Genomic DNA, 14,442 nt, shown 5'->3' on the forward strand with positions numbered 1-14,442 from the left:
GAAAGGAGGTGATAGAGGCACACAACTGCAAAATGGTAATTCTCTAATACTCATATTGAAAGAGCTATTGGTCACTCCAATCATTCCTGGTGTCCACACTGGGCTTAAAGAGATCCCCTAACAGGATTTCAGTGTTTCAGGGAAATATCTACAGTTCTGTGCAAATATGGACTTATTTAAAGCTAAATGAGGTTTCAACACTCAAGCAAGAGTGTAGCTTCCAAAGTTACAGTCTTTTTGGTAGAGACTCAGCAAGGAAAGACAATCCAACTTTAGAATGTATTTTTCCATGGAGTGAGGAATGTGGATGGTCACCATCTCTGACAATGAAGTCATGTTCTGAAAGGATGTCTGCATGACCAATATGGAGAGGAAGAATAATAACAGCAACCAGTAACTCATTAAGTGTACATATAACATATATAGTATAAGGGATAGGTTCACAATGTAATAGTTTGTCCACATGAATAGGACACAACATGGTTTGCTTGATTTTGCTTATCATTTCTTCTATTCATAATGACCATTAAGAGAACTCTTCCTAATGTATTTACTTGTCCTCCATCCAGCCATTTGGGAAGTGCCAGTATAAAAAGGAAGAATGATTACAGCAAGCAAAACCTGCTCCAGTGTTTCTGTCAGAACCTGGAAATTATTTAGATTTAGACCAAAATTTTAAAGCTACCCTTTTATCAAATACTGGAAACAAATTAGTAGTTACTAATTAACACATGTACAAAATATACAGAAAGTGGAAGAAATAACTGCTGGTTAATTTGGCTCTGGCTGAAAAATATGAGTCTTCTGTTTTGTTATGTTAGCATTGCTTATTTAGTTGGAGAAACTGTAAATACGTCCATCCATCCATTATCTATACTGCTTATCTGTACAGGGTCGCAGGGGGTCTTGAGCCAGTCCCAGCCCAGGGTACACCCTGGACAGGGTGTCCATCACAGGGCTGACATATAGGGACAAACAACCAGTCACGCTCACATTCACAACTAAGGGCAGTCTAGAGTCTTCAATTAACCTAATGCACATGTCTTTGGACTGTGGGAGGAAGCCGGAGTACCCGGAGGGAACCCATGGAGACATGGGGAGAACATGCAGATTCCACACAGAAAGGCCCCAGGCCAGGGTTCAAACCTAGAACTTTCTTGCTGTGAGGGGACAACACTCACAGATCCCCAGGACCAGGGTTCACACAGCAATGTTGGTCTATCTGATGGATATTTGGTCTGCCACTTTGTTCAATACTGAAATAGCTAAACAATTATTGGATGGATTGTGTTCCCCACAAGATGGATTGTAATGATTTACAATCATTAATAAAACATTGTCATCATCAGGTTAGAATTTCAAGTTGCCCAATACTTTGGTTTATGACCAAATACAGCATTACTGTCCTCAACTTTACTTTAGGTTTAGTGCTAATTAGCAAATGTTAACATAGGATATGAAAAACTAAGATGATGATCATGGTAAACATTATATATGCTAAACAACAACATTTTAGCATGCTGATGTTAGCATTTACATGCTTACAGACTTTTTTTTTTTTCCCCAGTGAATTGACAGCAAGCAGTTTGTTATCCAAATGAGGTGTTACCTATGTAAATATCACCAAGAGCTTATCTTATTCAAATAGTATGCCTTTAAATAAACTTGCAGCAAGTGACTCACTGAGCACCTCACCTCTCTTCCCACTTGCCATCTCAATATGATTTTGCATCAAAAGGGAGCGCTCTAGATCAGCTAGCCATCTTTTTAAACTAATGACTGATTGCAATGAGAACAACCATGCTCCAAGTGTGTTGTTTTTTTTGTTTTTGGTTGTTTTTTTTCAGGGGCTATTGCTTCTGCTGTCACCCTATTCACCACCTCCACCACCCCTTCTCTGATTCCAAGTCATGCTGATGGCTATCATTTGTCCTCTACTTTGGTACTCAAATAGTGATTTCTGTGCTTGATAATTGATATGCTTTGGCTGTACCCACTCCATTGTCCGCCCAGGCTGCAGAGAAAACATAAAAACATCACAGGCTCTAAAATAAAAAATGATCAACAGAACTAAGAGCCAAAAAATGCTTTTCTGGAAAGACAAACAGAAACATTTTTTGGCTTCACCTTTTTTTTCAAAAGAAAATAAGCTTTTGACATCCCTGAAATCTGAGACAAAGCCAGAAAACGTTTACCAAATTGTTTTCTTTTATTTGTTTCAAGTGAGCAGCTGCTATTTCATGAACTAACTTGTTGTAGAAGTGGAAATTTGACTGACTAGTGGAAGAAAAAACAATAGAAACCCCATCACTACTGCTGCACATGCTGCTAGCTTAATGGCTAAAACTGCCTCACCTCCCATGACTGGAGATGCCCCTCATGCTCTACAACAAATTATGCTCTTTATTCAGCTATTCCGCTTTAGCAGTGGCATTGCAGAAAGTAGTGTAACATTTAAATAATAGAGAAAACCTAAGAGTGGTAGATGGTTGTATAAGCATCTGCTTTTGATCTCCTTAAGTCCCGAGACCTAGATTTACAACCAGTCCCATAATTTGTCAGCATTTTTATTACAATCACATAAATCTGTCTATACATGGAAATTACAGGAATATCCCATTTAGAAACATAGACACTGAACCTTTTGCACATTTGTACAATTTGAACATTGTGTCTGAAGTGGTGAAGAAAACGTACCACACTTCTCTTTTCTTGTCTACGCAATTACACTTGAAAAACTGGGATGTTCTTCCATTTGTGGACTAGAATGTCATATATGTCAGCATGCATTGACATAACTCTGTATTGCTGTCTGTCTTTCACCCTTTCTTTCCATGTCTATCTACATCTCTCCACTGTTGTACTTTCCCTCTCTCTCTCTCTGAGCAGAATAGAGCAGCAGCAGTTTTAAGGGAAAAATGTGGTTACATGAATGTACAGTTACTCCACTGCCAGTTTGATGTTGTGGTGAATGCTGCGTTTCTGTTAAATACTGAAATGGAATCAGAAAGACCAGCAGGGGTAGTTGTATTTCAGCATAATCAGAGTTGTATAATATGGTGCTCTGGATGGTGTTCCTCCAAATGTTTATACTACTGCATAATACTGGCATGTGAACTTCTGCAATGACTGCTTTATATCAAACAAAAATACAACAGGTCTCCACTTGACCTTGCATGCAACTTGAACTAAAACAAACTTTAATTTTGAATTAATTACCACTAACCACAGTTTCAACTTTAAAACATTAAAAATAATGTTACAGTTTGTATTTTTGTTTACATTTTCTCAAAATGTATTTAAATTTAAACAAATAACATATTTTAATACTTCATTAAAAAATATATAAATTACATGTAGTGACACAAGTATAACCTGAAAGCATCAAAAACTCAAAGAGGATGTTTTTTCATCCTCTTTAAGTTTTTGATGCTTTCCTGATGTTTGAAGGTTATCACCAGCGTCTGAACATTTGCTGCTTCTCTAGCTTGAGTGCTGAGTGTATATAACCACTAAACATCCAGCAGGGACTCACAGGCAGGCAATTATGTATTGATTGAGAGTTTGAGTACATAATCGAGCTCTCTCTTAAGACTAAAGAGTAACTTTTCTAGAAACATACTGAAATATAAAGATCTATTACTTACATTTGAATGTAAAGCATGTGTGCATTTCTCTGTGGACTGAGCACTTTGATACTTTCACAGTATTAATCTTTATATAATTAACCTAGAACTGCTTTTAATCAAAAAAGACATGGAAATCTCACTTTATAAGATATGGGACCTCTAATATGTGCAGCACCTGTCACAGTGTAATAGCTAATGAAGCCTATATTTCTGCCTTACTACAGGTGTCTGACTTCCCTGAGGAGCAGTTCCTGGTAGCCATGTTCCCAGGAGTTCCAACAGCTGCTGAGCTCTTCCTGTTACCTCATAAGAACCAATCAGAGGGCAAGAAAAAGAGTGAGGAGGAGCTAGAGCAGGTAGGCCAAGGGAGACTATGAACAGATTTTACATTACAAATTGTTTAAATCTTATCAATGAGTATTATTCTGACTGCAATATACCATGCTGTATCTGTTTGACAGGTGTCTGATATTATTGTAAGTGCACTGAACCAAAATCTGGTGGAGTTCGAGCTCAAGCCTGGTGTGAGGGTGATTGTGTACAACACACAGTTAACACTGGGTAAGAACCATTTGCTCTCACTTTGTTCAGTACTGCCATTAAATTATCAACCATAAAATAATTTGCAGGGGTAATTTAATTATCCAGTAGCATTTTTCTAGTTTTCATTTTGGAGTGCGCTGTAATAACAGTGTTTTGACAACAAGAATTTTTCTTTGTTCCAACAATTAAAATTCCTGTCAGTCTACTGCCATCTAGGCAAAAAAAAAAAACACAGGGGAATATGGGAGGGGCTTGATTTTAAGTGGAGCTCCTTGAGACGAGGGATCTTTTATGCCTGCCATCAAAAGCTGAACATCTGTTCTATTTCTTTTACAGCCATCCAACCACAAAATGAGTGTTACACTGAGTATAATTATGTTGATTATTTAGTCCTTGAGAAAGAACACTGTACAATTTAAGGGCAGGAGCAGTTCTTCTCTGCTGGAAATGGGAAGGTGGGTGACATTCAAGACCCTCAGATGTAGCTACTCCTGCCAAAAAACAAATTGCTGTTATAAGTACCAAATCAATGTTAGATTCATGGAACCACATTGATTGTAAATAACATGGCTGGTCTGGGAAACTTTTTTTTTACTGGCTTAGGCTTTGATAGTCCTCAGCAACTCCCATGCCCCACTGCTGGACAGATCTTACATTGTATTCATTGCTTGGCTGGTTTTATTAGACACACAGTCTCTGGAGGCACACAGCCAGGAGTTGTCTGTAGCTGAAAGTGTTCGGTATTAACAGCCTGGCATGTGCTGCTCTGTGACGTTCTGTGGTGTGCTGCACTCTAATGACATTGGAGGTGTACCCAGCTGGATCCCTCTTCATATTTCACCTCCCACGAAAAGGTCTAAGAAGCCTTCGAGCTGCTTAAGAAAGGTCAGCTGCATATGCACCTTCGCCTCTGAGCTGAAAGGCTTGGGTGCAGCACAGAAACAGTGGAAAATGTAATGTGATTTTCCTTTGGTGAAATATATTAATGCACTCTCCAAAATAATGAGAAGAATTTAAGGTGAACACATTATGAGCAAAACCATGTACTGTGACATTAATCATAGTAAGTGTTGGTTGGCTTCTTGTTTGAGATGAATGAAAGTGCAGGAACAGTAATTTTACACAACCACAACTTTTGACATATATATATATATATATATATATATATATATACATATATATGATGTATACACACACACACACACACACACACACACATATATATATATATATATATATACATACATTTATATATGTATATATAGTGTTACAACAACTTCATTTCACTTTATTTGATTTCATTGTACTTACTGTATGTATTATTTGGGACAGTGTACAGTCGTTTACTTTAGTATATTCATATGCAACATTTGGGCAATTGGCTAGTTTTTGATGTTGGTTGATGTAAAGTTAAAAGTGAACAAAACAAACAACAACATTGGGCAATAACATTAAAGCACACGTCGCAATAACAGAATTTTTCCTGTCCTCTCTTCCACTCCCACAGCACCCTTGGTGGACTCCAACCCCAGACACAGCAGCTCAGCTATGCTGATGCTCCTATCAGTAGTGTTCCTGGGCCTAGCAGTGTTCCTCATCTACAAATTCAAGAGGTATGCCACATTGTGGTTACTTCCACCTGCTGCACATACAGCATGCTCATATAGAAGCATATATCTATTACCATATCCTCAATTATTGATGATACCAGATGAGCACAGTCTGGACCAATCAATTACATTTGTGTTTGGAAATCTGAATTGACAAGTCCCACCAGACGTTGTAGACATACTTCTAGGATTCCAATGCATGAGGCGCACACACACTAATCGGTGATAAAATGCAGAGAAAAGGACCATTAAATGGTTTAATATGCAGTTGCTGTGCCTCAGCTGTTATTTGCTGAATAAATTATTCATACTCAAAATGATTCTCTTGAAAAGTCTGAGGGAAATGGAAAAGCTGTCATTAATTATGGATATGAAATTTTTCCCATTAGTCTAAAGACGATGCATTTTTCAAGAAGTCTCTCAGTTGACGAAACAGAGCAATTAATAACCAAAATGAATAGTGATGGGAAATAAATTGGTAAGTGACTAAATAGAGATGTGTATTAAAAAATACCAATGTTACTGTTTTTTGCCTATAAATTATTTACTGAGGTATGATTATAGTGACCGCAACTTTGAAAGTTGGCATACCCTTGCACAAGGGAACGAGGCAACATAAATATTTTCTTTGAGGTTTGTGATATGCCTAAGTGGATTTTTAACAAATGTTTGTCATCTTAAAGTGACATATAATTTAAAAAAAAAAACATTTTGCTTTCATTCTAAGAAAGAATGAATACATTACAAAGATGGTTTTCTGGCATTGCTCATTTGCTCATTTGTCAATCTCATCTTTTGCAAATCTTTAGAAAAATACCTTGGATCAACATATATGCTGAGGTGAACCAGGAGAAGGAGCAGGAGATGATTGGCTCAGTGGGCCAGGGCGATAGCACGCCTAAAATCACTCTGAGTGAGTTCTCCACATCCAAGGAACTCATGGAAAAGGAACTGGATTCTAGGGTCAAAAGTAAGTATGGAATCAGTCAAAATATTTACCTGCTGACATAACTGTTAACTGCAGAGACAGTTCCATGAAAGGGATTTAGTTTTCCTGATCAAAGACAGGATTTTGTTTCTTTGTGTTGGAGATAAAAGTCATCCCGCTAATGCACAGAATAAATGTGAGCAGATTCATCCCCCTGGCATACTTGAGCTATTGAATTTGAATTATTTTTTAAACAGGAAATTGGCACTTAATCTCACTTTAGCATTTTTTTTATTATTCAGAGAAGAGGAAAGGAGAGGGAGCCACAGAGTAGAGACAGTCCTGGAAGGGGTTTGCCATATTAAAGAATAGATTCTAGCAAGACCTGCAGTATTGAGGACAATGAATAAATAATAAAACCAGCATGTTTAAGCATGCAGCCTTGGGATTCAATTGGCCAGCAGGAGCACAGAAGCAGTGGCCTTAATCACATTTTTATTTGGTCACAATATGACTTGAAGAATTATCAATCTGGCACAAAAACAACAGGGCGTCAAAAGCACATCGGCCAAATACTACTGACTCTGACCTTATACAAGGTAGCATTACCAGCAGAGAGCAGCACAAGTCCAATGTGGCACGTGCAGTCATTGGGTTCATTTGTCTCTGTGCTGGCTTACAAGACGAATGAAACTCCTGTAGTTTCACAATTTTGGAGTGCGAGTGGGTAGAGACTGGAGACATGTCCTGCACATAAGTGGACAACCTAAAGCACCAAAGCAATTAGATATCTGCTTTATTTACAGCTGAATATTTTTATTTGCAGTGTTGATAACCATAAGAATAGATAGATATATTTGTGGTTTTAAGTACCAAAAACGCCGCTCTCAGGCTTCTCTCAGGGGCTCTAGTAACAACAGGTCAGTGAGCCATTCAGAAGAGATGCTCTGAGCCTCTTTTTCTGATTGGCTTTCAAGTAACCACTCAGAGAAACCAAATCCTGCGAGTTTGGATGGTGGGTCCAAATGGGCTGGGCTTGGGTCATGGCTGAGAGCAGTGACTGCTTTGTTGTGACATCACAAAGTTACAGAAGTCCTGACAGCTCGTTTTAAGACTCAGTTTCTGAATACAGGCCATGTGCGTTTCTCTGTGGACTGAGCGCTTTGATACTTTCACAGTATTAATATAGAACCTAGACCTGCTTTATAATCAAAAAAGACATTGAAATCTCACTTTATAAATTATGGGACCTTTAAAATTCAATGCCTCCAGTTTGTCACGCAGGCTTTCTGTCATAGATTTGTAGAGTCAAAGCCAAGACTGAGATAACCCTGATGATATCATAAACCTTTAATGACACCATCTAGGTTATTTTGTCACTTAAGAATGCTCCTCCAGAGCCACATAAATGATATAATACAGCTGGTTTCACAAGTTAAGTAGTATGCTTGACCAAAAACCTGACTAAGTGTAAAATCAGTGAAGTTGCCCTTAAATTAATGCACTGACTCTGCCCATTAATTAAAGTGATGCACTGTGGAGATGCCCATTTCGTATTATTCTCTCTTGTCTGTGATGTCTTAGGAACATAAAGCAAATAAATAATGAATTTCAAAACTAAATTTACTGTTAAAATAATATGTGTAATAACATAATAATTATGGGCCCATTCAAAAGTATGATATTAGAAAAGGAAATTTTTTTATGAGAGGTCACTTTCTAATTTCCATGGTACTTAATACCTTCAGAGCCTGTGATTAGCTCATTGCAAATTCAGTAATTAACACAAGGTGTCAATATCAAAGAAAGTATTTGTTTTACAGGCATTAATGTGACAATGCTGAACTAACCATCTTTGTTCTTGGCCTGTTTTTCTTCTTTTGTTTCATTTATTTCTGCTCAGGGGGAGTTGGAAACACCTGCGAGAGCACAAGGGAGATTCCAAACTGCACTAGTGTGTAAAGCTGGAGAATGCAACAGTTTATGTACAGAGCAAAGTGTTACAATGTTGGGGGTTCTCTTTTTCTGTTTTGTAATTCTCAACACAACTGATGTTAATAGTTTTCTAAGGGACCTCATTTATACAGACTTGCATGGATGTCTCATTCAACAACATCCATGCAGCAAATGTCAACTTACTCAATGAGATTATTGTAATTACTGGCAAAACTTACTCAGTTTTGTGGATGTATAAGCTACATAACGACATTCATTTGCAAAGTGAAATATCTTTCGTCGAAACCTTTGAAGAGTTATGTAAATTTCCTAAGAAGTTTGCTTTGAAAATCTTTCTGCCTACATATAGACTATAATGTCTGAGTCTTCAATCAAACAGGGAATATTATTGAAATGTACAATATCATCATCTGTTCTGTTAAATGTATATATTATTACTTTCTACATGCCCGTAGTCTGAGTACCATGGCAATGACAGAAGATCTCACAATCGTCTGTTTTTGAAAGTTTGTTAAAAAGTCAAACATTACTTAAAGAAATCGACTTTGTTTTGCTAAGGTCCTTGACTTGTGCATGTAGTTACTGAGGACACGATTTCAGTGTTGTAGATAAGCAAGTGTTGTAAATAGTTATTTTCTAATCATTCATCAAAATACCCCAATCGATTTTGCCTAGACTTTTGTTCTGCTCTCACTTTCTTTATTTACTGTTGGGTGATATTTATCTTGAAGGCAGCATTTATCTGTTAATGCAGGTTAATGCAGCAGAACTCTATTGGCATATTACAGATTTAACTTCCACCCATCACTTGAAAATGAATTTAAAGAACATGATCACATTTGATAAGTTTATATTTTCATTTTTACAGTGCATCTGGAATGTATTCACAGTGCTTCACTTTTACCACATTTTGTTATGTTACAGCCTTATTCCAAAATTGATTAAATTCATTTTTTCCTCAACATTCTACACACAATATCACACAATATAATGACAAAGTGAAAAAAGCTTGCTTTGAATTTTTGCAAATATATAAAAAATAAAAAACAGTATTGCAGTATTGAAGGTCCCAATGAGCACAGCAGCCTCCATCATTCGTAAATGGAAGAAGTTTGGAACCACCAGGACTCTTCCTAGAGCTGGCCGCCTAGCCAATCTGAGCGATGGGGGCAGAAGGGCCTTAGTCAGGGAGGTGACCAAGAACCCGATGGTCTATGACAGTGCTCCAGCATTGCTCTGTGGAGAGAGGAGAACCTTCCAGAAGGACAACCATTTCTGCAGCACTCCACCAATCGGGCCTGTATGGTAGAGTGGCCAGATGGAAGCCACTCCTCAGTAAAATGCACATGACAGCCCACCTGGAGTTTACCAAAAGGCACCTGAAGGACTCTCAGACCACGAGAAACAAAATTCTCTGGTCTGATGAAACAAAGATTGAACTTTTTGGCCTGAATGCCAAGCGTCATGTCTGGAGGAAACCAGGCACCGCTCATCACCTGGCCAATAGCCTCCCTACAGTGAAACATGGTGGTGGCAGCGTCATGATCATGATCATCAGCCAGAGCCCAGACTTGAACCCGATTGAACATCTCTGGAGAGATCTGAAAATGGCTGTGCACCGACGCTCCCCATCCAACCTGATAGAGCTTGAGAGGTTTTGCAAAGAAGAATGGGAGAAACTGGCCAAAAATAGGTGTGCCAAGCTTGTAGCATCATAATCAAAAAGACCTGAGGCTGTAATATCTGCCAAAGGTGCTTCAACAAAGTATTGAGCAAAGGATGTGAACACTTATGTACATGTTATATTTTTGTTTTTTATTTTTAATACATTTGCAAACGTTTCAAGCAAACTTTTTTCACTTTGTCATTATGGGGTATTGTGTGTAGAATTTTGAGGTAAAAAATGAATTTAATCAATTTTGGAATAAGGCTGTATCATAACAAAATGTGGAAAAAGTGAAGTGCTGTGAGTACTTTCCGGATGCACTGTACACAGTAGATATTTGAAAATGTTTACAAATACAACTTTAAAGTATAGTCTAGTCATGAAATCTTTAAACTATCTGAACCAAACATTATTTGCCATCAGCATCACTGCTTTTGCCTTTGAGTCAATGGCTCTGAGAGCTATGATTTGGCCTCAGAACAAAAACTGAATCACTATGACAAAGTTATACTGTGGCAACCTGTGATCAAACTCACAGCATTCACATGTTGGAATAAAGATGACGACATTCATTCCAAAATCTAAAATGTGACATTATATGTTTTATTTTACATCCTCTAAAATACCAGTAAGCCTAGTGTTGGGTTCTGCTAACTGCTTCTGTGTTGGACTTGGTTATGCAAAATACTCACCTTTGGTAAGTTGTGATGTGTATCTCTTAAGACTTTTTTATCCTTCATCCCTCTTTTTAATCAGTCAGTCAAGGACTTTGGTCCAGCCTGAAATATTTCAACTATTGGATGGATTTTGACATTCACAGTGCCCATAGGATAAATTCAAATGTTTTTTTTAATAATTGATCCCCTGCCTTTTCCTCTAGTGCCACCCTGAGTTTGAAATGAGTGATTTTAACTGAAATATCTTGACAACTACTAGATTTAATGACAATAAATTTGGGACAGACATTTCACCTCCTTAGGATGAATTGTAATGACTTTAGTGATCCCCAGTGTTTTCAACCAGTGCCATCATCAGGTCAAATTTTCAGCATCTCCACTGCTTTGGTTTCCCATCAGCCCCAGCTGCATTTATGCAATGGTAATTAGTAGATGTTACCATGCTAACACACTACTTGATGGACATGATAAACAGGATACTTGCTTAACATGAGTACATTAACATCATCATAGAGAGCATGTTAGCCTGCTAATGTTAGTATTTAGCATCAATGTGCTAAGTAGGCTACAGCCTCACAGAGCTGCTAGCCTGGCTGTTATAGCTATATTAGTCTTTTTCTTGTTAACTACCTAGCAAGATTATTTGAAAAACATTTAAGCAACGTGAGCAGACTTTTCATTTTTAGCCAGCACTAATTGCTTTCAGTGGTAGAAATAAAGTGATATCTTTGATCAGCAATATCTGCAGTGGCTAATTCATATTAATTTAAAAAGTAACTTGACGACAAGCCAAAATGTCTTTTACCTCTTGGTTAATGTACTCTCTGCAAACCAGTGCTAGTACTCAGCCAAAGATTGTGAGGGAAAACAAATCATCAGTATGTGATGCAACTTTAGGATTGTGAGTTAATTGTGTTTTTGTAGTTCAACAAAACCAACAGGAGTGGTGACACCTCTACTGAAACTGCTGTTCATCTCACTAGAGGTTGTTAGGCAGTGTTTCTGCCCTCTAAATTGAAACTCTTAGTTTTAGTTTTTTTTGTTTGTTTTTTTTTTATAAATGTGGTTACTTGTTTATTTTAAAAATTAAACCTCACACTATTGAATCCAAACTTAATTAAGTCTATAGAATACAGGTATTTTAGACATAGCATTGCTCATGTTATATTAAGTTGAATACAGAATATCACAAAATCTTCATTAATAAATTTGTTAACTTTTTTTTTTTCATAAATGGATATAATGGTAATTGGAATGAACCCCTTTAGTGCGGTGTTTTTTATTTTGTGATTTGCTCAAAGTTTCATGATTTTTTGCCCTCTCTGCTCCCTCTGCCATAGTCTTTACACTGGTAAAATAGTCTCACAAACAATTTTCATTCATGTGACAAAACTAGAATATTGTACTTACCTCGAACAGAGTATTCTCATCTCAAACCAAACAGCCAAGCCAAGCCTTGTTACTGCTGGAAGAACACTCATTGAACAAAGATTGTTTTACAGCTTTGTCTTATTCAACACATGTCATAAGCAAAGGGTTGTTTGCTTGGCTGGATTTTGTTTGGGTGGGTGGGGGCTTTGATGGTGTCACTCAGTTCAGACTCTTATTAACAAAACAGGATTAGGAGAAACAGAAAAAGAAATATCAAAAAGTTTGTGCTGCTCAAATCTCTAGTCATACTTTTATTGTATTTTTTATTTTCTTTTTTTACTCATGGACCCTTTGAAATTGTGAAGAATGAATGATGACTACAAACAGGCCATAATGCTTTGTAGCAGCTGTTGCCTGCTAAGCGTTTGCCATTCCTTCAAAGTCTTGCTACTGAGATTGTCGCGCTTTATATCTACACTGACATACTGGAACTGTCACCAGTAAAAGAAACTTGTAAGCTTTGGGTTGTTTCTTGGTGTGTACTTCCTCATTGTTCATTCAATCACTATTTTGATCACTGGAAATGGATGTCTCATCTGTTACCTTAAATGATACATTAGACTGTAAGACCCAGACCTCCAGTGGGAATCCATACTTGAAAAATTGTGATCTTTCAGAAGGCAAAAGCATTGTAATGTTCTTCAGTGCACAAAAATATACAATGCATGCATCATCAGTAATGTTCTGTTTCATCTTTATTTCGATATTTCTACGGTAAAGAAGCTGTCATTTTGAAATTGTTTCAAATAAATGTATTTTTGTACATCAACATGTTTGTTCTCTGGGTGATGAAATTCCTGTGAAATGAAGGGTGTAAAGAGGATGAGGTCTGCTGCAAATTACACTGTTCACCTGATGACTCAATGTACCAGTACCAGTCTACAGAATAGAAGCACACAGAGAGGTTTAAAAACCACAAGCATCTTTCCTGTCTCGCTGCTCCTTTTGTAGTCATAGACTATTGGTGTAACCCAAACACTGTACCTCAGAGTCAGCTCTCAGACATTAGCCAGTCAACATACACTACCGGTCAAAAGTTTTAGAACACCCTAATTTTTCCAGTTATTTATTTCAATTCAAGTCGTGCAAGTCCAATGAATAGCTTGAAATGGTACAAAGGTAAGTACTGAACAGCCAGAGGTTAAAAAAAAAGGTTTGGTTACCCAAAACTGAAAAATAATGTACATTTCAGAATTAAACAAAAAGGCTTTATTCAGGGAACACGAAGTGGGTTAACAATTTAAAGCTGTTCTGCAGCAATGAAGGTTGAATCAGCCTTGAAAGCTGGTGCTACTAATTCCTACAGGTGTTCCAACTTTTCTTGAATACATACAACCCCCTCTGTCTGCATAAAAGCAGTGTTGGAACACACTGTGGTACCAGACCCCCATGAGCATCAGGTGAACAGTATTGTACTGCAGAAAGTAGTGTGTTGCTACAAAAATGGCGAGAAAAAGGCAATTAACAATGAAAGAGAGACAGACCATCATAACACTTAAAAATGTAGGTCTTTCCTACAGGGAAATTGCAAAGAAAGTCAAGGTGTCAGTGATTACAGTTTTCTTCACCATCAAAAGGCACTCAGAAACTGGGTGAAACTCTGACAGGAAGCGGTCTGGCAGACCCAAAGCCACAACTGAATCAGAGAAGTTTCTGAGAGTTAACAGCTTGCGTGATAGGCGGCTCACAGGACAACAGCTTCAAGCACAGCTTAATAGTGTTCGTAGTAAGCAAGTCTCAGTTTCAACTGTGAAGAGAAGACTTCGAGCTGCAGGTTTGACAGGACGAGTTGCAGCAAGAAAGCCATTGCTAAGATGTCAGAATAAGACAAAGAGGCTCTCCTGGGCCACGAAACACCGCCATTGGACTACTGAAGACTGGAAGAAGGTATTATGGACTGATGAATCAAAATTTCAAATCTTTGGTTCATCACGCAGGATCTTTGTACGCCGTCGAGTAGGCGAGAGGATGGTTCCACAGTGTGTGACATCAACTGTCAAAC

The 14,442-nt window shown here is 37.7% G+C and overlaps 1 protein-coding gene across 2 annotated transcripts in view; it reads left to right on the plus strand.

The window, feature by feature from the left end:
* sorcs3a (sortilin related VPS10 domain containing receptor 3a) overlaps positions 1 to 13,209 on the plus strand; it is a 217,077-nt gene extending 203,868 nt beyond the window's left edge. For both annotated transcript variants that reach the window (XM_071504406.1, XM_071504407.1), the window contains 5 exons: positions 3,854 to 3,985; positions 4,091 to 4,190; positions 5,680 to 5,785; positions 6,592 to 6,752; positions 8,614 to 13,209. In XM_071504406.1, the coding sequence (XP_071360507.1) occupies positions 3,854 to 3,985; positions 4,091 to 4,190; positions 5,680 to 5,785; positions 6,592 to 6,752; positions 8,614 to 8,672 (558 nt within the window). In that variant the 3' untranslated portion in view covers positions 8,673 to 13,209. The remainder of the gene's footprint in view (positions 1 to 3,853; positions 3,986 to 4,090; positions 4,191 to 5,679; positions 5,786 to 6,591; positions 6,753 to 8,613) is intronic.
* The last annotated feature ends 1,233 nt before the right edge of the window (positions 13,210 to 14,442 follow it).

This window comes from Trachinotus anak, unplaced genomic scaffold (genome assembly GCF_046630095.1).
Source record: "Trachinotus anak isolate AG129_WGS33_773 ecotype Australia unplaced genomic scaffold, CSIRO_AGI_Tana_v1 ptg000019l, whole genome shotgun sequence".
Taxonomy (NCBI): domain Eukaryota; kingdom Metazoa; phylum Chordata; class Actinopteri; order Carangiformes; family Carangidae; genus Trachinotus; species Trachinotus anak.